The sequence below is a fragment of the Prenolepis imparis genome, unplaced genomic scaffold, assembly GCF_030444845.1.
Source record: "Prenolepis imparis isolate NDT839.2.m4 unplaced genomic scaffold, iyPreImpa1.0 SCAF_6, whole genome shotgun sequence".
Taxonomy (NCBI): domain Eukaryota; kingdom Metazoa; phylum Arthropoda; class Insecta; order Hymenoptera; family Formicidae; genus Prenolepis; species Prenolepis imparis.
In genome coordinates this window covers 12115787-12142551 of record NW_028141164.1, presented here as the reverse complement: position 1 = coordinate 12142551, position 26765 = coordinate 12115787, and the positions used below count along the sequence as shown (strand labels likewise).

The following is a 26765-nucleotide window of genomic DNA, read 5'->3' as shown; positions in this document are numbered from 1 at the left end:
TTGAATTATTATATGTCTTTGTAAACTTCAAAAATATAGTCATGTGATATCGAATAAATCATATATGTAATTTTGTTCTAACTAATGTAAAGCCAAGTAGAATCAATCAACATGGATGAATGAATTACAAAAAAAATTAGATTAAATCGTTGCATAATTATTTATGTGTTTTTTATAAATTGAATTAAATTAAATCTATTTTGTATTATAAAACGTTTCCTTTTTTTAAACTGAAATATTCATCCTTAGTTGTAATCCATCCATTTTGAGGTAACGAAACTATTTATACTCTACAGTCTACAATCTATAACTCTACCTCTACAATCAAATATATATGAAATCGTTACCTCGTAATAAAATAATAACTTCACTCACCGATCGATGCGCAACAGCGGAGTTGACTGCACTGAAGCTACGTTAAATCTGTAACATATAAATAAAATACAAATTAAAACAATGCTATGAATATATAATCCCTTTCTAAAAAAGGCATTATTGACATTGTTGTCGCTTTTCCGTGATGCTGATTGGCTGTCTCGATTCGCATTGTGTGTTATATTCATAACATCGAGAAGCTATCATCGCGAAAGTTAGCAGTTTGACTGATTGTCCAAAATAAAATTAAATAAAATAATATTATGTTTCAAATAATATGTTATAATACTTTAAATTCGATTAATATTTTTGACAGTTATCAGCTGATTTTTGTCAAAAAATATTAATCGCGGATAAAGTGTTATAACATATTATAATTACTTACACAATATTATTTTAATTACAATATGTTGTAAATAATATAATGTTATAATATATATTTATAACATATACTTTGTCCGCGATTAATATTCTTTGACAGAAATCAGCTGATAACTGTCAAAAATATTAATCGAATTTAAAGTATTAAAACATATTATTTGGTTTAATTTTATTTTGAACAAACTATCAAACTGCTAATCCTCGCGATGATAGCCTCTCGATGCTATGAATATATAACGCACAACGCAAATCGAGACAGTTAATCAACATCGCGAAAAAGAGGCAACAATACTTGCGAGAATCGACTTAACACGCCTTCTTTAGAAAGGTACTAGACCAACACAAGCGCACATTATGCGCGCGCCATTCCTCGATTTTATTTATGTTAAAAAGAATATGACAGAAATCAGTTGATAACTGTCATAAAATATTAATTGAGTTTAAAGTACTATAACATTTTATTTAAAATATATTATTATTTTAATTTTTTATCATATTATTTTAAAAATTAATTAGCAAATTAACGCTGTAATCTGTCAAAAAATATTAATAAAGTGTTAATTTGATAATTAAATTTTAAAATAAAAATATGTTATAAAAATTAAATAAAATAAATAAATAATAAAATAATAATATGTTTTAAATAATATGTTATAATACTTTAAACTTTGATTAATATTTTCGTGGAAAAGATGCAACAATACTTGCGAGAATCGACTTAATATGTCTTTTCTAGAAATAGACTAGAATAACACAAGCGCGCGTTATGCCATTCCTCGATTTTATTTACAAAAGTATGATGTATTTATATAAAGTTTGTTTAAACTTGATTAATATTTTTTGACAGAAATCAAATGATTAAAGCATTACATTGCTAATTAAATTTTAAAATAAAAATATGTTATAAAAATTAAAATAATAATGTTATAAATAATATGTTATAATGCCTTATCTGCGCGATTAATATTTTTTCACAGAAATTAGCTGATAGCTGTTATAAATATTAATCGAGTTTAAGAAATTATAATACATTATTTAAATCATATTATTATTTTAAATGTTACAACATATTCTTATTTTAAAAATTAATAAGAAAATTAACGTTTTAATTAGCTGATTTCTGTAGCAAAAATATTAATCAAGGATAAGATATTACAACATATTATTTACAATATATTGCTATTTTAATTTTTATAACATATTATTATTTTAAAATGTAATTAGCTCGCTATATTAATATTTTTTAATATATTCATTTAATTAAAAAGTAATATATTTATTAAGTTAAGAATAGAAATGAGACATGAATACAAATTTACAATTAAAGTATCGTAGCAATGATTTTTATAGACGATAATTATTTCCTTAATTAGAGTCACAAATATATTGTGTCCGACACTTTTCGATAATCTTAATATAATTCGAATTCCGAATGCATAGTCGAAATGAGTTTCGACATCTATTATTGCAATATATGTATATAGACACGCATAATTCATAATAATATGCAGACAATGTACTGTTAAAATATATGAAAGATTAATTTTTAATTAAGCCCGCTTAATTCCAATATATATTAATTTTTGGCTCTGTTTAAAATATTATAAATCGATACTTTATAGCCGCGAACCCATTAAAACTCAGATTCATATTATGTGTATTAAATGAAAAAATTTGTAGGCTCGAATCTATTTGATCGAGTTTAAACATACTATAACATTTTAATTAAAACATTATTTTATAATTTTTATTACTAATTATTCTTTTAAAATTTAATTAACAAATTAACATTTTAATCAGCTAATTTCTATCAAAAAATACTAATAAATCGTTAATTTGCTAATTAAATTTTAAAATAATAGGTTATAAAAATTTAAATGGAAATATGTTGTAAATAATATGTTATAATGCCTTATCTGCGATTAATATTTTTTGATAGAAAGCACCTGATAATTGTCAAAAATATTAATCGAGTTTAAGGAAAATTATAACATATTATTTAAAACATATTATTTTAATTTTTATAAGACATTCTTATTTTAAAATTTAATTAGCAAACAAATTAACGCTTTAATCAGCTGATTTCTGTCAAAAAATACTAATAAAGCGTTAATTAAATTTTAAAATAATAGTATGACATAAAAAGTAAAATAATGATATGTTATAAATAAAATGTTATAGTACTTTTTAAACTCGATTAATATTTTTTGACAGTTATATCAGCTGATTTCTGTATCATTCTTTTTAACATAAAATTGAAGAATAACGCGCGCTTGTGTTGTTCTAGTCCTTTTCTAAAAAAAAACATGTTAAATCGATTCCCGCAATTATTGTTGACAATCATCGCGAGGATCAGCAGTTTGATAGTTTATCCAAAATTAAATTAAATTAAATAATAATATATGTTTTAATATTTTAAATTGGATTAATATTTTTGACAGTTATGAGCTGCTTTTTTCAAAAAATATTAATCGCGGACAAATAAGTTTATATTAAAAGAATATATTATAACATACTCGTATAATATTATTTACATATCTACAACATATTATTATAATTAAAATTATAATATTTTGTAAGTAATAAACACAGAGGATTTTATCTTGAAATTTACCCTGAAAATCATGGTAATCGTGGGACAATATGATATGGAAAGAATTTTATGAGAATTTCTCTGATTAATATTTATCACAATAATAATATCTATTACAATAAAATATTAAATATGTTTGATTAATTTTAATATGCAGTTTAGTAAGAAATAATCCCAGCTCATTTGCTTTAATAATATAATTTTTTAAATATGACACATATATGTAATATGAGATATTTAAATAATCGAGCTGGAGTTAATATTTTAATCTAAATACATATATTATTGCCCAAATAAAAATATGCTATAAAAATTAATGACACATATAGGTAATATGAGATTTTTAAATAATCGAGCTGGAGTTAATTTTTTAATCAATTTACATATATTCTTGCCCAAATAAGATATTAAAACGATTGGAATAATCCCAGCTCATTTGCTTTAATAATATTATTTTTTAAATATGACACATATAAGTAATATGAGATATTTAAATAATCGTGCTGGAGTTAATTTTTTAATCTAAATACATATGTTCTTGCCCAAATAAAAATATGCTATAAAAATTAAAATAATAATGTTATAAATAATATGTTATAATACTTTAAACTCGAATAATATTTTTTGACAGAAATCAGCTGATAAATGTCAAAAAGTTTTAATCGAGTTTAAAGTACTATAACATTTTATTTAAAGCATATTATTTTATAAATTTTATTACATATTCTTATTTTAAAATTAATTAACAAATTAATGTTTTAATTAGCTGATTTCTGTCAAAAATATTAATTGCGGATAAAGTATTATAACATATTATATTACTTAAAATATATTATTATAATTATAATATGTTGTAAATAAAATCATATGTTATAATATATGTATAGTTTGTCCGCGATTAATATTTTTTGACGCAGAAATCAGCTGATAACTGTGAAAAAATATTAATCCTAGATAAAGCATTATAATTTATTATTTTCAACATATTACTATTTTAATTTTTATAATTTATTATTATTTTAAATTTTAATTAGCCAATTTACGCTTTATTAATATTTTTGACATACATCAGCTGATTAAAGCGTTAATTTGCTAAATAAATTTTAAAATAATATTATGTTATGAAAATTAAAATAATAATATGTTTTAAATAAAATGTTATAGGACTTTAAACTCGATTAATATTTTTTGACAGTTATCAGCTGATTTCTGTATAATTCTTTTTAACATAAATAAATTTGAGGAATAGTGCGCGCGTTGCGCGAGCTTGTGTTGTTCTAGGCCTTTTTTAAAAAAGGCATGTCAAGTCAATTCTCGCAAGTTTATATATATATATATATAATCTGTACTGTGAAATTTTAATTTTAAGCTAATGGATCGAGTGTTCCTTTTTTTTGCGAAAATTCTTCTTGTCGCTGAAAGAAGAGACGTCAAACAATTTCCAAATTTTTCGGAAAATAGATTTTTTTTCAACTTTATTTTCATCTCTGTGCACAGTGTATTTCGAAACAATCTGTAATATATACGCGAAAAGATATAGCAGCGTTAAATTAATCATTTATGAGATATTGGCGCTAAATTGAGAATAAAATAGTCCATTGATTTTAAAATGGAATCGCGCATAATTCTGTATTCGCAAGCTGCCTAAAAGTTGCCTCTTTTTTGTGATGTTGATTAGCTGCCTCAATATGCATTGTAAATTATATTCATAGCATCGAGGCTGTCATTGCGAGGGTTAGCAGTTTGACAGTTTGTCCAAAATAAAATAAAATAAAATAATAATATGTTTTAATATTTTAAATTCGATTTATATTTTTGACAGTTATTAGCTGATTTCTGCGTCAAAAAATATTAATCGCGGATAAAGTATACATATATTATAACTATATGTTATAACATATTATTTTATTTACAATATATTATAATTAAAATAATAATATATTTTAAGTAATATAATATATTATAATACTTTTTATTTTCTTTTATTTTATTTTGGACAAACTGTCAAACATACTGCTAACTCTCGCGATGACAGCTGCTCGATGCTATGAATATAATGCACAACGCGAATCGAGACAGCCAATTAGTATTGCAGAAAAGCGACAACAATGTCAATAACATGCCTTTTTTTAGAAAGGGATCATTCTTTTTAATATAAAATAAAAGAATGGCGCGCGCTTGTGTTGTTCTAGTATTTTAAAAAATTACATGAAATGAAAAGAATTTTATGAGAATTTATCTGATTAATATTTATCACAATAAAAATAATAATATCTATCACAATAAAATATAAAATATGTTTGATTAATTTTACTAAACTGTATGGTTAAAATTAATCAAATATATTTTATATTTTATTGTGATAGATATTATTTTTTTTTTGTGAAAATATTAATCAAAGAAATTCTCATAAAATTCTTTCCATACCATATTATTCCACGATTATCATGATTTTCAGGGTAAATTCTAAGAGAAAATTCTCTCAGTGTATTATTGTATGCATTAAATTTTATATTCAAAGCACAACAATCAGTAGATATCAGTAAATATTGATAATTAAATGACTTAATAAATTTTGCAAAAATTATTTACTTTTAATGTAAACTTTTATATCAAAAGTATTTCTCTTTAATTCTCTTTTGTTTAAATCATTCAAATGTACGCAATTTATGACATATGAATATTATGCAATATTATAATACTCACCCCAAAGTTGCTCGTCCGGCGCCCGATGCCTCCCAGGCCTGCTCCTCCTCTCAGATCCTCTCAGGTTGGTCAGCAATTTCCGGTGATTGTTAAAGTTCGTTGATTTAAACGCACGATACTTTAAACGACACTCCCGAACTAAACGCGCGATACTTTCAACGAGATTCCCGCACTGAACGCACGATATTTTAAACTTTAAACGACATTCCCGCACTTAAACGCGGCGCGATTATACTTTCTGTATTATTACTTTTGCGGAAGTCGAACGTATCTTAAATACTTAATTCCGGTGATGGAATTAGTTCCTTCAATACCCAATTTGATTACGGTGTCAGACACACCGTGTCGATAAATGTGCTTCATTAGTAATAGTATTCTAATATTAATGAGATAGTCCCCCTTTTTAATTTTGAATATTAATTAAAATTTGAATATTAATATTAACATTATTGTATGAAATTAATATTATTATATAATTATGCGTTGACCGTCGCTAAAATTGGATAATTAATTTTAATCTATATCATTTATAGTTTGCAATTAATGCAAATCTATTTTCGCCGAATTTACACAATTTAAAAATTTAAAAAAGTAAATAAAATAGTAACGCGTATCAACATTAGAGAAGTTTCAAAATATTGTCGTAAATAATTTTGTAAATGTTTGATCACTATTCTTTTTATTTTTCTCTTATCGCGATAAAATACTTTTATCGCAAAAATCCGCGGACAATATTTTTTAAAGTCCACGTTATTTTGTTTTAACTAATGTAAAATTAAGTAATCAATCAATTAAATGAATGGATTACATTAGTATAAAATAGATATAACAATAAGTAATTGAACGTAGTTATATGTAATATGGAACCAACTATTAATTTTTGATTTCGAGATTTTTTTTATTGCAAATTGTGCCTGATACATTCAAGCATAATTTGCAATAAAAATCTCGAAATCAAAAATTGATGGTTGGTTCCATATTGCAAATTGCATAATTAATCAATTATGATTATATATAATCAATTATATAACAATTTTTAATCACACATGCAACTCATAATGTGTGCTTATAATAAAATTAATTTAATTGAATATACTATGTATTATAATTTTTTTTGTCTTTTTTTTAAATTAAAATATTCTCAATCTTTTGTAATCCATTCATTTATTTGAGGTAACGGAACTATCTACAATCTACAATCTACAATCTAGATCAACATCTACGCAAACGAATCTCTACAAAACCGTTACCTCGCAATAAATAATTTATCACTCACCAATCGTTGCACCAGAGTTGACTCTGTTGTGGTGATCTGTAACATACAAATGAAACTAGACTGTAACAGCTGCCTATATAGTAATTAATATAGTAATTAATATATTTTAGATAATTATTACTGTATCCATTTTGAATTTATATTGCAATTTAATTTTATATTTGTGATATGTACAATATTAAGCAGAAATATAATTAAAATTTTATAAATTTTGATTCAACAAAATAAATAAACAACTATATCTGTAACATACACTAAAAAAAAATTTGTTAAATTGACTAAACCTTTCAACTAAATATTATTTTGTTAATTGAACATATATTAGTATTTAAGTCAAATATACATTTTGTTCGATTTAATATGTTATATTTAATTTAAATATTTTTATATGTTCAAGTTAACAAATTTTTTTTAGTTTACAAATCAAAATTGTAACAATGCCTAAAATAATTAATATTTTAAATAAATTATTATTATATACATAGAATTTTATACTCAATGCGTACAATATAATAAGTACAAATATATAATTTTATAAATCTTGATTGAATAAACTAAATAAACAAATAATAAATACTCACTCCAGGGTTGTTCTGCCGGCGCCCGATGCCTTTCCAAGACCTCCACCTCCTCTCTCAAAGTCTATAGTATACATCTATAATAAATTAATTGCAAATTAATTTAATATAAACTTTTATTATTTAACTTTTATTATAAAAATATTATTATTTTTAATTTATTTTTAAAATAAATAAATAATAAATAATTTATAGAAACATATAATAAATATAATTTTATTATTATTTTATTGCCTTTATTGTTATTGCAAATTTAAATGCAAACTTTTATATATCAATAATTGTCAAAGAAACATATTTTAAATGATTTGGTTTGTTTCTAATATATGCCGTCTTATATTTGTTATTCACATATTTGATAATTTTCCTACAAATCCATTTAACAATTCACAATTAAAATAGAAAATATTTTAAACTCACCGATGCGATGCGCAGCATTGAAGTTATTACATAGCGTAGTACGCAGCACTGAACTGTAAAATACACAAATATATTTATTTAGTATAAGTTAAAACAAGTCCAAACTATTTAATATTTCGTAAAGTAATTATTGCGCGCATAAAATTTCTGTTTCTTTTATAAATAATAATAAATAAATAATAAATTATTCACCTCAAGATTGTTGCTCTTCCATCGCCTGGATGCTGTCTCGGATTTCTTTCTCCATTCTTTCATCGTTGTCTCTCTTTTATGGCACTCACTATAACAGAAACAATTCATTTTATAATTAAGCGCATCGCACTCGTAAAATATACAAATATATATGTATTTAGTATTTAAAACAAGTGTCCAAACTAATATTATTTAATATTTCTTAAAGTAATTATTGCGCGTATTAAATTTCTGTTTCTTTTATAAATAATAATAAATAAATAATAAATTATTCACCTCAAAGGTTATTGCTCTTCCATCGTCTGGATGCTGTCTCGGATTTCTTTCTCCATTCTTATTTCACCGTTGTCTCTCATCTTTCGTGGCACTCAATAGTATACTCACTAAAAACAAAATTCATTACAATTAAGCGCATCGCACTCGTATACATAATTAATTATGATGATTACGCGCGTACTAATTAGCGAACGAGTACATTTATAATAAGTACGCGGCACTTCCGACTTTAGTGACGCGTAATTATAGCGGGAAAAAAACGCGGGAAAAGCGCATTAACAATAAGTTCGATACTCACGACTTGCGATATCCCTAGATTCTAGATACTAACACATGCGCACCATTTAATTATCATACAAATGTGATATTTATATACTCCGCGACCAGTGTTGTGCTTAGATGATTTAAAAATTAGCTCGATAAAGATGAGATAAAAATATGTAAATTATTCATCTTAGATAAGATGAAGATGATTTTGTTTTAAATATATCTAGATAAAAGATAAAATTATATGACGATTCATCTAGATAACTTCCAGATAATATTATTTTTAAAATCGCTTATGTAAACACACAGTTAAAAAATGTAAATGAATAAAAATGTAATGTAAAATAAAAAAAATGGAAATTATAAAAGAGATATAAAAATATATTCATAGTTTTTTATTTATAAGTTTTTATCGTTTACTGCTCAAGTTCTCCTATACTTAAAATATTTTCATGTGCTATGAAACTGTGCTAAATCAAATTGAAATCTGAATATTATTTTAGATAATTTAGTAAAGATAACACTTTTTTTTATCTAAGATGCAGATACAGATAATACATTTTTTAATTATCTATATAAAGATAAGATAACGCCAAAATTTCATCTAGATGATCATCTATATAATTTTATTTAGATAACAGCAAACACTGTCCGCGACTAATTGTTAAGTATTTATTTTCATGTCATTTTATTTCATTTCATGTAATATAAAATTATTAATAATTATGAATGGAGATTATGAAAAGTTATGAAAAGTTATGAAAAGTTATGTATATATATATGTATAGCATATATATAACCAGTGATATATAACCTTACGCGGTTGCTCTTTTACGATGTCGCTCCGGATTTCTCTCTCTGCTGCTCTTATATATATTTCACCGTTGTCTCTCTTTCCGCGGGTTTCACTAACGCAAACAATCCATTGCAATTAAGCGCACACTCGTACAAATAATTAATTACGCGCACACTAATTAAGGAATACATTTAATAAATGCGCGGCTCTTGCGACTTTACGGCAGGCGACTCGCAATTGATTATGGCGGAGGAAAAACGCGCGAAAAGCTACCTCTCGCGCTCTCTTGCGGGAACTTTAGATACCAACCTCTCATTTCAGTCGGTAAAATAGAAAATATTATCGGCTGTCAAAAATCGGCCGCGTAATTCTAGGCTTTGAAAATAAATGTAGATGGCGGGTGATGGATGAAAACATCCTCGATTCTAGAAAATGCGGAAAAATGCCGGGACAGCTGCTCTTCGGCTAGCTGTCCCCGTGGTTTTCTCCGCATCCTGCATTCTCTCTCTGCAATCGTGTTTCGGCCTACAACATGGCCGCGAGGAGATTTTCTCGCAAACGAGAATTTCGAGGGATTTAGAGGAGCATACGAGAGAAGGAGCGTCATCCGGCAATTTGGTAAGTCGACTACGTCTATTCGCGACAAGTACAAGGATAAAAAGTCCGAGGTTTGAAAATGTCGAGGTGACGATGATGATTTAATCGAGCGCGTGTCCGGGAATCCGCTCGACGTCTTCCGGAAGACGATTCTCGTCCTCGTCGCGGACGCTTGGCGATTTACGAGCGCGTTTATTTCCGCCGAAGACGCGAGGTCGCGAGAAAAAGAAGGAAAAAGGAAAAAAAGGTTCCGCCGCTCGTTTTATAACCTTACTTGTATTCTAGCCTCGATCATCCGATTAGTGCGCTTCGTTGATGACGGGTATACGTTTTTCTATTTTTTGTCGATAGACAGTCGGAAATGTGACATTTCGCGCTGTCACGTGGGAAGCGCGAAGTGACACTCGCGGGGATCAAAGCGTCTCCCCTGTCGATCTGTCAAATTTGGCAAAGTTAAAAGAGGTTCTTACTTAACTTTGCTCCCTCTCACACTTGTGTTTTTTTTTTTCCTTTTCGTTACGAAAATCGGTTCAGTTTCTGTGGTACATTGTGGTTTTTCTGGTAGTGGAACTGGTTCTGTTTTCTCTCTCTTCCTTTCTCTCTCTCTCTCTCTTTCTCTCTCTCTCCTCGGAGAGAAATTCTGAGATTATCCTTGTGCGATGTAAGAAATTTGGTAAGTAGCTGGAGAAATTATTTACATGTACTCCAGCAAGATAGTAGAAGATAGCGCACAATACTGTCATGCGATCGCATATATAGATGATTAAAAAAGAAATAAACGCTTTATTCTATCCTGTGTGTAAAAATATTGTAAGTTTTTTTTTCATACATGCACGTATACATCTGAAAAAAATTTCATAACTATTGTAAGCGCACAATACAACGTGTGCTGATATGATCATTTTTTTAGTATCGTATAGCTTATTTATGTATACATGGTAGAATCTCTTGTAAAATCTGTTGAAACAAATTTACAAAGCACAGCCAAAGTATTGAATTTTATAATGTACTTTGCGCCACATGTGTGTCTCATATATGCATATATTGAATGCAAACTCATTTGATTATACAAACTTTTTAGAATATAAAGTTAAGTATATAAGAAATGTCTCTATTCTTTAATTAATAATAATTAAATGATCGTGTTATATATATACATTGAAACATTGCAATATTATAAATGTTTTGATGAAATTAAATATTTGCGCATACAGCGATGACATGGTAAGTAAGTACGGCTAATTCAAATTTTCCATCAAATTACAATATTTATAATTTATAATATTAAATTGCTACACTAGGAATTACCAGGAGTCGCTACTACAGCATTGATTGGCGATGATAAATGGAATTACATTCATAGATAAATTCATTTATCTGTGAATGTGATTCGCTTACATTTATTGCATCGTGTAACTTTCTTCTAACACGCTTTCAAAGCAATCTAAAATTACTTTTTCGATTTTAGAACTTCCGTTGTAAGTGAAATGCAATTGCTATCTTGTGCCAACCTTGTCATATATATATATTTATATTCATCATTGTCATCATTTTCTTGGCCTTTACAAGATTTCAATATTTTCAGAAAGCTTTGTGGAGACTCCTCGCCCGCTAATTACGGCAGTAATCATGCAGAACTTTGATGATCTTGATATAGAGGGACGTAATCCTTCTCATTTGTCAGAGGAAGATAAGGAAAAGGTAAAGAAACAAAAAATGTATCATCGATGCAGGAAGATACAGTGAGCAAGTGATCAGAAATTATTATAAATTGTGCATGCATTAATTGCGAACAAATATAACTTTGTCAGATATTATGTGCAATGACTTTTGTCGTCCAATTATTCAAAGAGGATCAGCTTTTACACGCGTTAATACAAATTTAATGTAAGGTTTCACGCAAACAAAAAAACAATACAATCGACATGTTTGAGTCTCGTGTCTTCAGCAACGTCCTTTGTTCGCCTTACGAGTCGTTTATGTTCCCTAGGAAGAGTATGATCGCAAGCGTGTAATGCGATGCAGCGTTACCGCCGAAGATGGTGCACTGAGATCAGTCTACTCCGAGACCGAAGATGGTGATATATGGTGTCATATCTGTAACGTCGCCCTGTTCGGAGCGCACAAGTTGATAAGTCATAATCTGTGTAATCGTCATAAGATGAAGCTGGACGAGTGGCCGTATCCTGTTATGCTGTGGTCCAAGCGACCCCAGGATCCAGGGACCAAGACGGTCGCTCCGGTGCAAACTACGACCATTAACGACACTCTGGCGCCCGGCGAACCGGTGCCACCCGGCATGGAGGATCAGATAACGCGGATAACGTCGATACAGATGAGCCTGGACCGGCATCAGAGCTCGCCGCTCGTCGGCCTCGAGTATCTCCTCGAACTGGTGGACAATGATTCCTGCGAACCGAGTTACACGTGTGTTTTGTGCGACAAACGCGGCGATCCTCGTACAGTAATGGCCCACATTACCAGTTACAATCACCGGATCACGTATCTCAATAGACACTTTCCAACGATATCGCGAGCAATCACCGAGTTACCGCGTACCCCGAACTATAAGCGCGGGGCCAATGAAATATCGGTGTTAGTGGCGAGGAGAATCGAAGAGAAGTTTGGAAGAATGAAGCCGCAGTTGGTCGACAAGGTTCAGTTCGAAAAGAATAAGATGCAGTATATCAAGAGGGTTTATCAGGACGTACATTTTAGGTAAGTCCGAGTATTAGACCTATTATTAATGATATCGAATCAAAATTTATCTATCTTCTCGGTTTTTAAATTTTAAAGGCCGATTCTTTCTCTCTCGCTTGCCTTGACTTTATAAAAATCAATGTAGCTGTTTCCTGTATACAGGGAAACGCCAGAGTGTACGTTTATGGAAGTTTATGATGTGCGATGGGTGACAAATTTTGATGAAAAATTGGCAGAAATAAATGGTAATATTAAAAAGAAAGGTGAGTACACGAAATGCATTATATACATTTGATATATTTATACTATATATAAGATATCTATATTGTGTGGATAAAACTATATAATTGCACCTTTTAAATCAACGATTTGATTTTTATCAAGATGCAAATATTGCCGATGAGAAGATTGATGACAAATGTAAAAAAGAAGATAAGAAAAAGGAAAAATCGCCTAAAAAATTAGATTCAAAAGGAGAGACTACGAAATCGTAAGTAAAATCGTGGCGATAAAGCAAAAAATATGATTGACAATGGAAAAATAAGCATAATTTCTGTAGATTTTTAACTTTCTGAACAAAATATAATTTTTTTTTATCTGAACAAGTTTTGTATCAATCAGCTTTTTTTATTATTTGTATTTTTTTTTCATAGTATTTATATAGATATCAAAAGAATGATATATTTTTAATATAATATTATATAATTTATATAATATTATATATATTGTATAATTTAAAATTATAATTATATAAAATAATATTAAAGTTATATATTTACTATATAATTTTGATATAATTTTGATGATATATTTTTTATATAATATCGTTATTTTTCCTTAGGATACTTCTTGATAATTTCAAACTTAAAATCCTTCCTATTTTAGGGGTTTCAAAATGCGTATAATTAACAAGGACAAATTAAGTCTGCGGAAAACTTCGCCGAAGCCGGAAGAGACCGTGAAAAAGTCGCCTAAACGTCCGTCGGATGATACGAAATCGTTGTCATCGCTCTCGAGCATCTCCAGCAGTCCGTCACCGTCTCGTTCGCGGTCTCGTTCGCCGAGTCGAGGCAGAAAGAGGAGCTCCGTCGAGAGGAGCAGCGGAAGGTATCGCAGCGGCTCGCGATATTCGCGCGAACACACTCGCGGCCGATCGCGATCGCGATCCCGATCACGTTCGTTGCAACCGCTCAGAGAACGCGACAAGTGGGACAAGTATCGGGAGCAGATCAGACGCGCCGAGGAAGGCCTGGATCGCTCTCTGAAATTCCACGAGAAGAACCCGGAGAAACATCCGTCCTACCCGGACGAGTGGAAGAAGTTCTGGAACAGACGTTACAAGGAGCTCCAAGCAGAGGGCAACGATCCGAGCAAGCACGACTTCAAGCCAGAGTGGATCGAGTTTTGGAACAAGAGAATGCGTGAGATCCACAATGAACAGCTGCAACAACGGAAGGAGGAGATCAGGAAGAGGCTGGAGCTGCCCGAGGACAAACCGCCGGAGAAATGGATTCCACCTAGACGGGAACGAGAACGAGAACGTTCACCCGCGAAACGCAGCAGACATCGCATAGAGAGCGACGACGAGGTAGAATACGTCGGTACGAAGATGATCAAACCCGAGTATTACGATCGCCACGAGCTCCGAGAACGAGAGTACATATATCCCACGTATACCCGCGGAAGAGGAAGCGTGTACAGCCATAGTTATCCGCGAACGGCGTCCCGTTCCAGACCGATATACTACGCGACTCCGTATCCGGTGAAGGAGAAGTCTCCCACTCCGCCTGTCGCGGAGGAAAGCTTGACGGAGGACTTCGAAGTGGTCAGTCTGTTGCGTCTGCTCACGGCGCTCGAGGGACAGCTGGGTTCTCTCGGTCCTAAGATAGTGTCGCTTCTGTCGAAAGCCTTGGCGGCCGAGAAAGCAAAGCCAAACTCCGCCGAGGAGCTCCTGTACGACGAGGAGGTGAGTGTTCTGTTCGAGACCGTCAAGGAGAAGCTCAAGGGCCAGCTGTTCGCTGGTATGGTGGAAAAGATGGCGGTCACGGCCACCAAAACTGCCATACAGAACATCGCCAAGCTGCTGCACAGAGCCTCCGAGGGCAAGAAGAAACTTCTCGAAGAGGAGAAGAAGAAGAAGGACAAGGAACGGGAGCTTTTGGAGGCGTCCAAACCCGCGTCAACATCCAGCTACGTCAACAGAACCGCGTACACGAGACCGGTGGAGATTCTCGCGCCGTCCATCAAATCCGAACCGGTCAGCGTCCCGGGTATCGGTACCGTCGACAAGGTCGCCATCGCTCAGCAGATCGCTACAGCTCTCGTCGCGCAAGGTAGAACGAATGTTTCGCAGGAGGAACTGGAGACCCTCATCAATGCCGTGATAGGCATGGCTGAAGCGTCCAAGCATTCCGATAAACCCGTCACCACTGCTGACTTCGTCAAAGGTCTGACCAGCAGTTCCGGCAACGCTAGAGTCGCCGCTCCTCAAGTAGTAGCTGAACCCGCAAAACCGATCACGATCGCCCCCAACGAGGCCGCGGAACGGCAAGCCTCGAAGATGGAGGACCTGTCGGATCTGGATCTGAAGGTGAAGCTGCAAAACTTCAAGGACCTGAATACGCAGGAGCAACACAGTCTCATCAACTTCCTGAAGAAGCTCGAGGCGAGCGATCCGATCAGGGTGGAGAAATTGCGAAACTTTGTCAATCTCGGCGTGGTATCGACGTCGAATAAAGCGAAATCACCGAGTCCGGAGATTGTCGAAGCCATGATTGCCAAAAGTAGACAAAGGAGCATTTCCCCGTTTTCGATTCGCAAAGGGACTCAGAATCCGACCGACGACGAGGACAAATGGAAACCCAAGGTGGACATGTTCGCGAACGACGAGGAGGAGGAGCAGCAGCAGCAAACGAAAAAGGATAACGATCAGGACAAGATGAAGACGAAGCTGGACCTATCCGACGACGACGACGATTATACGTACGAGGATATCTACAAGGCGGCGAATAAGAACGTGAACGAGAACGAGAGGGCCAAGAAGTCCCGCCAAGTCTTCTCCAAATCCCCCAATTCCTGGTCGCGTTCGCGATCTCGATCGCGATCGCGATCACCGGCGCCTAGGCAGAAGGAGATCACGAAGACGAGCGATCCGAACGCGATTCTGAACGAGACGAAGCGTCTGATCGCAAATATCATGTGCGAGCTGCCCAACAAATACGTCCCCAAGTCACATACTATCGAGACGATCGAGCCGATGACGAATCCTCCCGTCGAGCAGATACCGTCGACCGGAGGAAGCTTCTACAATCAGAGCTTCAATCAATCGCGGCCCCAAGCTCAGCCGTTGACAGCCTATCCCAACATGTCCAATCAGCAGCAGTTCGCGAACTATCAGCAGCCGCAGCAGATGTTCCCACCCAGTAATTCGGGTTACATGGACAACGGTTACAGTTATCAGGGTTACAGCAACATGGGTAATCAAGGCCAGTACGGTGGACCATCCAATCAGTATCCTCCTCAACAGACCTATGGTGCTTATGCCCCCCCTCAAACCAGCCATCAGCAGCCCAACTACGTTCAGCAACCGCAATCGCAGCAATACGACGCTTACATGCAGCAACCGCGATTCTACTGAGTGTGAAGTGTCGAGTATATATTGTCCATTTCGTTCACGCTTCGCATCTTTTGCCGATTATTCGCGTTACGGCGTCATGTCGAGATCTATCGCGAACTCCGACGACAACGTTCCTTGCTCTTGCTCTCTCTTTTTATTATCTGTGCAGATACGAATGTATCCTTCAACGAAACGGATTAGAACCTATTTGGAGGATTGGAGTAATGATCATATTTTAGTTTCTCTCTCTTATATGCGAAATTGTAAAAAAAATTGTAGCCTCTTGTCCGCGCGATCTTTATCTCTGCACTTTTTATTTATATTCACTTGATAAAATATATCCGTATATTTTCGAAATGCGAATAAAATTGTTACATATACTGCGTGCTGTTTTTGCGAATGGGATAGAATCTCGTTTCGTTGTATGAGTATATTTAAGAGAGCGCGCGATAAATATATATATAATTTTATATATATTAAATATATATATATATATATATATATATATTTAGTATAGTTCTGTATTATAATTATATGCTATATATTATGCTATATAGTATATAGTTATATACTATAAATATATATATATATATCGTTAAATACGCAATGTTACGAGATTTTTTGTACGTTCATCGAGCAAAGTTCGTTTTCGAATGTACGAGCCTCTTGTATCCTCTTCATGTATACGCGCGGGGGTGTGTATGTGTGCACAGTGAAAGTCTCTCGTGTGTGTTGACCGAATGTTTTACGTTGCCTTCGAGTGCACAGAAAAGTGAACGTGTCATGTACGATCAGAGAAAAGTGAAATAAAATAATCTATCCGCGTGTTATAACACAGTGCTAAGTGTTTGCTACTCGCGGTTAATTTTTATCCGATATTTAAAAACAATCTCTCACCACACACATTTGTAATATACCATATGATGATGAACAATTATTATCGTCCCGCTTTTGTGTGTATACTGATATGTATAAAAACCGCGACGATATTTCAATACGATCTTGGATTGCGATAATTATATAAAAGTCGTCTTAGGTCGTCTCTAAGAAAAAAAAAATAATAATAAAGAAAATATGTCGCACCGATGATATTCAAGATATTTGACATTTACGGAATAAGATTTAATTCTTTAATAAATACAAGAGTATCACATTTTTGTAATATATACTTTCTCTTCTAATTTAAGATAACGAGCGAGCTTCGAAAATGTATATATTCGTGTTCTTGTAATAACACGAATAATCATAAAATAATAAAATTAATGAAAATAAAGAAATTTTACATCGTTAAATATCATTCGTTTTAAAATAATAAATTCTTACACGATGAGGAGAGATCGGGAAAGAGAGATTTCAACTGAATATCTATCTTATCTTGTATTATTGTAACAGTTATACGTATGTTTACACATTGCACAATGACTAGAGAATTATAAAGACACATTCCTTGTCCATCGTACTTCGAGATCGCCGCGAAGAAATTAAATAAAGCACACGAGAAATTGCGATTCATACAATATGTACATACGTTCACGGAAAAAAAATATTAATTATCATAAGCTATATTCTAGGTATCCCTATGGTAACTAATATTTTTAAGCTATAGTTTAATAAGAAATTCCCCATTAAATTATAATTAAATTTCAGATATAATATTTAGAAACATCTAAAATTTAGCTATAGTAGCTAATATTTTTAAGCTATACTTTAATAGGGAATTCCTCATTAAATTATAATTAAAAATATTAGTTACCATATAGAGTTAAAATTCAGACAAAATAATTAAATTTCAGGTGCAACGTCAGAGACACCTAAAATTTTAGCTAGGATAGCTAACATTTTTTTCCGCGGTTTCTTCTTTTACGAACGAAACTAAAAGAGAAGCGTGCGTCCTCGCGCACGGGGTCTTTCCAATTATTTCGGTACGAGGCCTCTCGTTTTGGGGTAAACCGGCGCCGGGATCTGTTGCATCTTGGTGACGCTCTTCGGCCTGACCCTGGCGGCGGACTGCATGCGCGTCCTGGTCCTCAGCCTCGTGCTCGACGCGTCGACGTCTATGTCGCCCTCGTCGCGCAGAGCCTCCTCGAGGACGGCCTGAATCGTCGGCGCGATCGCGGGTCCCTGATAATCCAGCGTCGTGCGCGCCGGCATGTCGAGGTCCAGATTGAGAATGTTCTCGCCCGCGTAACTACATCCGCGTCCCATCGCGAGGGCGATCCTCGCGTATTCCGAGACGGGTCTGCGCGCACCTGGCACGGAAGTAGGTCGCTTGATGATCTCTACGCTGGACGGTTCCGGGTCCTTCATCATCCAGCAGTCCTCCTCCTCGTCCAGGTGGATCCTGGATAGGATCTTGGTCTTCTCCTCCTCGGGGATGAAATTCTCGATTATGAGATACTTGAGCTTGAGCTCCTTCATCAGCTCGTGCTGCTCCTGCTCCAGGTCCCGTCTGTCCCGGTTGTAATCGCTGGTCACGTCCTCCAGCTCCTGCTTCAGAGCCTGCAACTTGGTGAAGCACTTTCGCAACTTCCTAGACTTGACGTCCACCTCCTGCTGCAACGTGGTATACGTCTCTCTCACGCCGACCATCGTCAGCTCCTCGTCCTCCAGCTTCTGCTGCATCTCGACCTCCCGCCTCTTGCGTTCCGCGATCTCGGCCGCCTTTTGTTCAAGCGCTCTCTGCTGCTCGTTCGTGTGATCGATTATGTTCTTGCCGCCGCAGAGCATCTTGCTCTCCAGGTCCTTTATTCTCTGAACGAGAGTCTCGGTCTCTTGCTTCTCGGCCTTCAGCTGCTCCGCTATGAACTTCTTATCGGTCTCGGCGACCTTATTGTCCTCGCCGCGACTATTATCGTCCTCGGAGTCCGAATCTATCGCGTCGTCCTCCTTCTTTCTCTTCGACTTCTTCTTCCTTCGTTGCGTCACGCCCTTCTGAGCGAGTTTCTCCCGCAATCGACCTATCTCCTCCTGATACTGCCTCAATAAAGCGTCCTTTGGGTCTTCGTTTATCCTAGGCTTGTTCTTGATGTTCTTGGCACGGCTGGCGTATCGTAGAGTCGTCAGAGTCTCGTCGTAGTTGTAGCTAGCTGGCCCGATGTTGGCGACCATAATCGTCTTCGAGTTACCACCCAACGAATCTTGCAGCAGTCTCGTCAATTTAGAATCTCGATACGGCACGTGCGTCGTTTTACCGTCCACCAGGGCCGAGATCACGTTACCCAGAGCCGACAGACTCAGATTGATCTTGCTCGCCTCCTTCAGTCTCTCCCCCGATGAACCGGTCTTGCTCTGTCTCTCGCTACCCGCGAGATCGACCAGGTTCAGGCGTCCGACCCTGATCCCGCCGCAGTCGCCGATGCTGCCCATCTCGATCGTGATGAGGAAGATCGCGTGCGACCGCGAACTGTGCTCGTTCATGTTCGTCGCGCCGATGGTTCTATTCTGATTACCCACATTCATCAGATGCTGTATCTCCGTCGCGCTTTTACAGACGGCGGTCGACAGATCCTTGACGTACACCCCGACGTCCGGCTTCTCCTTCAGCTCGAAGCGCAGACTCTGATCCGGATGCAGGAGATCTCGTATCTCCTCCTGATAGATCTCCAGGTAGCTGGCCCTCAGCAGGTACTGCATGTTCTCGGAACGGCCGATGTGGTTGAATATGTGCTCGAAGGAGCGCGGGATGACGCCGCGCCTCTCGTGATCCGCCTTCGAGCCCTCCATCGTGTACGTCTTCCCGGTGCCTGTTTGCCCGTAGGCGAAGATAGTGCCGTTGAAGCCGTCGAGCACCGAGGACACCAGCGGCCTCACCGTCTCTTCGTATAGCTCCTGCTGGGTAGAGCTCCAGTCGTACACCGCGTCGAAGGTGAACATTTTCACGGTCTCGCTGCTAGGATCGTCCCGCGGATGCCGCACCTCGACGACACCCCTGGACGGGATCACGTCGACGACCCGGCTGTAGCTGCGCACGATCTCCCGCTCGTCCATAGGTCGACATCGCACGACGACCTTCACGCACTGGGTAGCTACTGCCTCGGTGTTCGCGCTCGATTTCATCGTGCCTTTCTTCTTCCAGGTCCTCTGCTGCTGGTTGTCAGGTTGTTTCTCCATCCCGCCGGTGAAGAGTATTTTTGCGGCTCTCGTCTGCAACGCAACAGCGGATTCAGTTTTACGCCTCATCTAGATACAGCCTGGACGTGCTTATATTTTATATAATTTTTATATTAGAATTTTAATTAAAATTTAAATTTTGTTATATTAATAGATTGTCTTAAGAATATTGAAAAAAGTGTCTTGTATATAAATAATATTTTAAAAACAATTGTGTGTACTTCTATTTTATATTTTTATTATATTTCTATGTTTTTTTATTATATTTTTATATATTTTATTTTTTGTATTTTAATAATACATTAATAGATTGTCTTAAGAATATTAAGTGTCTTGTATATAAAAATATTTTAAAAACAATTACACTTTTAATATTTTGTATTTTTATTATATTTTGTTTCTTATTATACTTTTATATATTTATTATATTTTAAGAATTGCTCTTTTTATTTATAAAACTCATGATAATAATTATTAATTATGTCTTGAAATACAAATTTTGTAAAGAAGATTAAGATTTGAGATAAATATTTCTCTGTTTTTTAGTATATATGAAATTCGAATATACGATTTTGAAAAACTAAACTTTTGCAAATAATGTGTATTTATATGTTGAAACTTATATTTATATTCTCTTATAAAAATGCAAATAAAAAAAAGTCTACATTAAAATATTCTATTCGATTTATAACAAATTTGCGTATCCTACTTTCCTTAATTAAATTAATTCTCACAATTTTCAGCTTTTAAATCGATTATTTTTATATAACAAAAAATATTATGTCAGACTTTTATAAACATTTATCTTCCACACATGACAATCAGTTTTTTTTTTATTTCCGTTTACAGAAAATCAAGAAAATTCGTATTGAAAGTACACAAAGAGAGAGTAAATAAAAAATTGAATATTTTCTGCAAATAATTAGCATTTTTTCTTTAAATGCGATAGAAAGCAAAGTGAAAAAAAAAGAAATAGAAATCATGAAATTACAAGCAATAAACAATTGAGAAAATTAAAAGATCTTTACATATTATCAATAGAAAAATGCAGTTAAATAATATTATTTTATTCTTCAATCAAACCACTTCAGAATACAATTTTTTTATATTATTATTTTTGTGAAGCTTCGCGTTGCTAGGTTTGCACGACTCGAATCAATAAAATTTAACGCCCAAAAATGCGCATTATAAAATTCTTTTATACAATATTAATCACATATTATAAGCTTTTAATTACTACAATAATACTGTTTAATCTTTCTTTTACTTAAAAAAAAATAAAATCATTGCACTCTATCAATTAAAAATAGAATATTTTAGAATCTCGACAAAATTGCCTGCAGATTATATTTATTGTTTCATTTTAAATGCGTTTAATTACATTGCATTTCGAATAGCATAACGAAAGGATATATATTGCAAATAAAATTCAAAAAGTATCATTATCACTCAGCTAAAAAAAAAATGACTCGATGACACTGCATTTAAATTAAGCATCACACACACCTGAAAAATCAGATATTAATTTTATCCTCTATCTAAATCACTGCCTATTAATTTTACACAATGTTTCGTCGATAAAATTATATATGTATAGAACCAGTTAGTCTCTCCATGATTAGAAGAGAAGAGAAATATATAATTTGAATCTTTACAATAAATATTCATTCATATATCTGTATTTATTTACTATTTTTTCAATTTTGCGTTATATCTATTGAAGTAATTTTTTTGCATACATTAAAACAAGTTCCAATTACGCGTTAAATATATACGTACGTGCGTGAGAGGAGGGAAACCCGACGAGAGAGAGTAGTGGTTCTCTCTTTAAGCCTACGTAAGACGGACTAAGGAAATCTCGCTCGCCCGGGAGACGAGAAGAGGGGAAGGAAAGAGACGATTCATTACCGTTTCTACGAGTCGTTCTCCGCCGCAACGTATCGGTATTGATCCATTGTTTAGCCCAAGGATTCGCTGTCAACAGAAACGCCGTCGTGTCGCTCTCGCATATTGATTCTCGCGCGAGGAAGCCGTCTCTCCCTCGCGATCGCACCTTAGAAAATATATGTGTATATACGTTTAGCCGAGATTTTTTTTTTTCGCTACATTCACTCGCGATCGCGCAACTTGGATTTTTGACAGGAGGAAAGACGCGCTTTGACGTTAAACGTCAAACGTGCGCGCGAGCACCACGTCTGCCTGTGGCCTTCTGTCACTGCGACGCCGGGACCGGGGACGCCGAATCAATATCTCGTTATGTCATCGAATGTTTGATTGTGAGACGAGAGAGTCGCCTTTTCAGCCCGGTGGATTCTGTTTTACCGACCGAGCCGGATACGATGACAGGGAGAAAAAGAGAGGGAGATATAAAAAAATAATTAGCAAAAATTTGTATAAAAATTGTTGCGTAATATATCTGACATTTGTGTACAAAATCTAATTAAAATAAAAAAAAAGTTAAATTTAAAAAATTTTTGAAATTTTATTTTTACGTCTAAGAAATTATTTATTATACATATTATATTTATTATATATATATATATATATATTATATTTATAATATATATATATTATAAATATATTATATATTTATAATATATATATATATATATATATATATTGTAAAATTCTCTATAGTATAAATACATATTTTATTATTATATCGTTTTTATCGGGTGTATACTTTAAAATCAGAATTGTGGACAGTTTCTTTCGCTTGAGGAAGTGACGTCACACGCAGTGATGACTTTCGACACTTGCGTGCATCTTCGTCACATGCAGGTGATGCGAGTCATCTGATTTTCGTTAAGGAAGTACAGTCAGTATATCGCAATATTTGTAATAATTTACTTCCGTACGTCTTATAATTGAGATCGATGACAAGAAATCAAAGACATTTTTATACATAAAGTCTCCATTTACTGGTAAGATGTCATCCTGATGAAGTGTCAATTCTAGGGTACATGATAGGTTAATTATATCGAAATCTGTACTTTTCATGCAATTAGAAAGACAATTTACACACATATGTTGGTAAAATATTAAACAAAAATTCTTCATTTGTGGAAAATAATATTTTTTTCTAAATATTTGCTATTTTAATATTAAATTATATATCAAGAAATTTTTTAGAAAAATATTGAAAAAATAATTTTAATTATTGATGTCTAGATTTTTGATACTTTTTTTAATCATTCTGCTAGATTTGTATTTTAATATAGTATTTCATTCTTTATAATTTTGCAATAATATATTTTTCATATTTTTATTGTTAATTACAGAACTTTCATTATTGCAGATTTTATAATAGACATTTAATATTTCAACAAGATACAAAGCGAGGAAGAGATTAGTAGAAAAAACATTAATTTAAACCGACATGTTTAAATTGCAACTATGAAGCAAAACATCAAATTATATCTTTTCACTGTTTTCTGTTTCAGGTAACATGAAATTGTGGTTTGTGGTGGCGCACATTATATTAGTGGCTACTAATCTATGGGTCACAGCGCATTTCCAGGAAGAGATACCAGAGGACAATGAATTTGCTGAATTTGAAGATTTCGAGGAGGAGAAGCCTCCAAGTCTACCCGTTGAACGTGTATCGGAATCGATAGAGGAAGAAGATCAGGATTTCGAGGAGGACGAGGTCTTAGTGACAGACGGAGACAGTGAATTTGACCACTTCCAGGATGAGGAAGAGTTTGAAGGGCTAGATGTTGCTGGGGGCAACGCTGGTCCAAAGACCGATGAACCTTCCACACTGACCATTACAAAGGTCCCGTTACATCTGCGAGACAGATGGGACAGTTTTTATTTAGAGATACTAATGATCACCGGATTGTTGGTGTACTTTATAAATTACATAGTCGGACGTTCGAGAAATGCTCGTATAGCCGAGCAATGGTTGATAGATCATAAGCAACTCTTGCTGGACAATTTTTCTCTCGTCGGTCATTCGAGTAAATCGGATAACGCCAACGATAACGACCTGATGAAAGAGAGCGAATCCCAGTACAGTTTGTACTGCTCAGGACGTGTGGGCTGTGACTCGATGCTCATCGAATTGAAATTAATCAAGAGGCAGGATCTAGTCGCTGTGTTAGCTCAATTAGTGCGTCCGCAAAACGATCAGGCTCAAATACACGTAGAGCTCTCGAAGGACGAGATAGATAATTTCGTTCTAGCAGTCGCTACCAAGCGAACAGCGGTGCACCTGGTGCGCGATATGGCTGATATCAGTGTCTATTGCCCGGAGAAACGACCTGGGGAAAAGGTCGGTCTTCCATCAGGTTTCTATGTAATGTCCGAGATCGCAGAAACGACGTCGGCTATCTTGGACACGAGGGTTCTGCAAACCTTCTCTAAATTTGCCTCTTACATAGATTACATTCATATCAGCGATCAATTCAGCGGACGCAAACAACAAGAGTGAGTATAAATGTATTGACTATTAAATGTATTAACTAAAAAATATTATAACATACTATATGTATGATGACAACTTAAATAAATGCAAGATAGCAAATGCCTAGAACTGTTTGCGCATCGTATACCTTTGATATTAAATTATGATCTTAAATAATATTAATGATACTAATATACGTAATCCTATTTCAGAGATACCACTCAATTAACAATGCCTGAAGTAAAGAGGGTATTACTGATGGGTCTGAACATAAGTCTCAAAGGTCGCACATGTAACGCAGAGACCCAGGAGAGACTCAAACTCTTGCTTCAACTTACTTTTTATCTGATTGATAAACTACGACGTTTCAAGTTATCTAAAGAGGTTTGTATTTCCTTGCTTTATAGTAGAAAATATTCTTCAAAAATAATAAATATATACAGTAACAAATAAATGTAGTATTCTTGAAAAATATTACAATGGAGGTAAAATTTTATTTATGCACAGGGTAAGAATAAGGCGGATAAAAACAGACTCAAAGTGGAGGAGGCCTTCCTGAAGACGACGCACGCTGCAAGAGCCGAAGCCGCGGCACAAAGAAGGGAAGAGCGTCGGAGAGTCGAGAAGGAAAGAATTCTCCAGGAAGAGGATCCCGATAAACAAAGGAAATGGGAGGAGAAGGAACAACGAAGACAGGCGAAGAAACGTGCTCCTAGAATGAAGCAACTCAAGGTGAAAGCTTTATGACAAGGTTACGATCAAAATTAATGAAAGCGTATTCTAGAGAACCATCAAATTCACCGCTCAAATACTCGCAGAGAGAATTTGTTAAAAAGATTGTACTTCGTCCAAATTATCTATAAATTATGCTAAACTGATATATCTTCATTCCCGATTCGCGTATTCACTCTCAGCGTTCTCGAACACAAAGTATCGAACTTATTGAAGAAAGTACAAACGACTGTGAATGCGAATATCTCCTGCGAATTGTAAGTTTGTTGTGTGACGTATATATACTTTTTTTGCTCTACTGCCAGCTTGTATACTTAAATATCATAGAGATATATAATATTTCTCCTGTTGAAACAAAAATCATAATAAAAAAATTTAGCGTTTACAATATACATATTAGAAATGATATAATATCTTTTTTGATGCTACGTACCAAGAAATTGATGAGATAGCAGTGAAATTGTTTTCTTTTAATGCTAACATTCAAGTATCATTTGCATCCAAAAGAAAACTATACTAATATTTCAAGAAACTTTTTTCTCTGTACTCGAGATAAACACTATTAATTTAATTAATATTATTATTCAATATTAATATTATTATTTAATAATTAATATCTCAATGATATTACGTCATTACGTAATGATTCAAATGTATCTACTTTTTTTTTATGTTATTACAAATCCATCACACAAATGGAGAGAAAGTATTGTATGTAAAATTGGACTTGAACTTATCCTAG

At 34.0% G+C, this 26765-nt stretch overlaps 3 protein-coding genes and 1 long non-coding RNA gene across 9 annotated transcripts; 2 read left to right on the top strand and 2 right to left on the bottom strand.

The window, feature by feature from the left end:
• Window positions 1–6061: 6061 nt before the first annotated feature.
• Window positions 6062–10038, bottom strand: LOC145937644 (uncharacterized). Of its 2 annotated transcripts, none has more exons than XR_014425595.1 (7): window positions 9879–10038; window positions 8798–8904; window positions 8522–8609; window positions 8330–8382; window positions 7913–7986; window positions 7332–7367; window positions 6062–6548 (listed from the first exon to the last, which is right to left on the bottom strand). It is a non-coding gene; the product is annotated as an uncharacterized LOC145937644 (long non-coding RNA). The 2 variants fall into 2 exon arrangements; XR_014425594.1 differs by having other exon boundaries at window positions 9884–10038.
• A 290-nt stretch (window positions 10039–10328) lies between these two features.
• LOC145937422 (PAT complex subunit CCDC47) lies at window positions 10329–26737 on the top strand. 3 transcript variants are annotated; one of them, XM_083040442.1, is made up of 4 exons: window positions 10329–10478; window positions 24327–25314; window positions 25504–25675; window positions 25799–26737. In XM_083040442.1, the coding sequence occupies exons 2-4, from the start codon at window positions 24332–24334 to the stop codon at window positions 26036–26038; spliced, it is 1395 nt and encodes a 464-aa protein (XP_082896568.1). In that variant the 5' UTR covers window positions 10329–10478; window positions 24327–24331; the 3' UTR covers window positions 26039–26737. The 3 variants fall into 3 exon arrangements, with proteins under 3 accessions (XP_082896568.1, XP_082896569.1, XP_082896567.1); XM_083040443.1 differs by lacking the exon at window positions 10329–10478 and adding an exon at window positions 23623–23701; XM_083040441.1 differs by lacking the exon at window positions 10329–10478 and adding an exon at window positions 23631–23807.
• Window positions 13427–18004, top strand: LOC145937418 (uncharacterized protein CG7065-like). Its single transcript, XM_083040434.1, has 2 exons — window positions 13427–13647; window positions 14043–18004. Exon 2 carries the CDS (start codon window positions 14053–14055, stop codon window positions 16792–16794), a length of 2742 nt encoding a protein of 913 aa, XP_082896560.1. The 5' UTR covers window positions 13427–13647; window positions 14043–14052; the 3' UTR covers window positions 16795–18004.
• On the bottom strand, window positions 18136–23123 carry Klp68d (kinesin-like protein 68D). 3 transcript variants are annotated; one of them, XM_083040438.1, is made up of 2 exons: window positions 22792–23123; window positions 18136–20916 (listed from the first exon to the last, which is right to left on the bottom strand). In XM_083040438.1, the coding sequence occupies exon 2, from the start codon at window positions 20881–20883 to the stop codon at window positions 18688–18690; it is 2196 nt and encodes a 731-aa protein (XP_082896564.1). In that variant the 5' UTR covers window positions 20884–20916; window positions 22792–23123; the 3' UTR covers window positions 18136–18687. The 3 variants fall into 3 exon arrangements, with proteins under 3 accessions (XP_082896564.1, XP_082896565.1, XP_082896562.1); XM_083040439.1 differs by lacking the exon at window positions 22792–23123 and adding an exon at window positions 22663–22735; XM_083040436.1 differs by lacking the exon at window positions 22792–23123 and having other exon boundaries at window positions 18136–21122.
• Window positions 26738–26765: the final 28 nt, after the last annotated feature.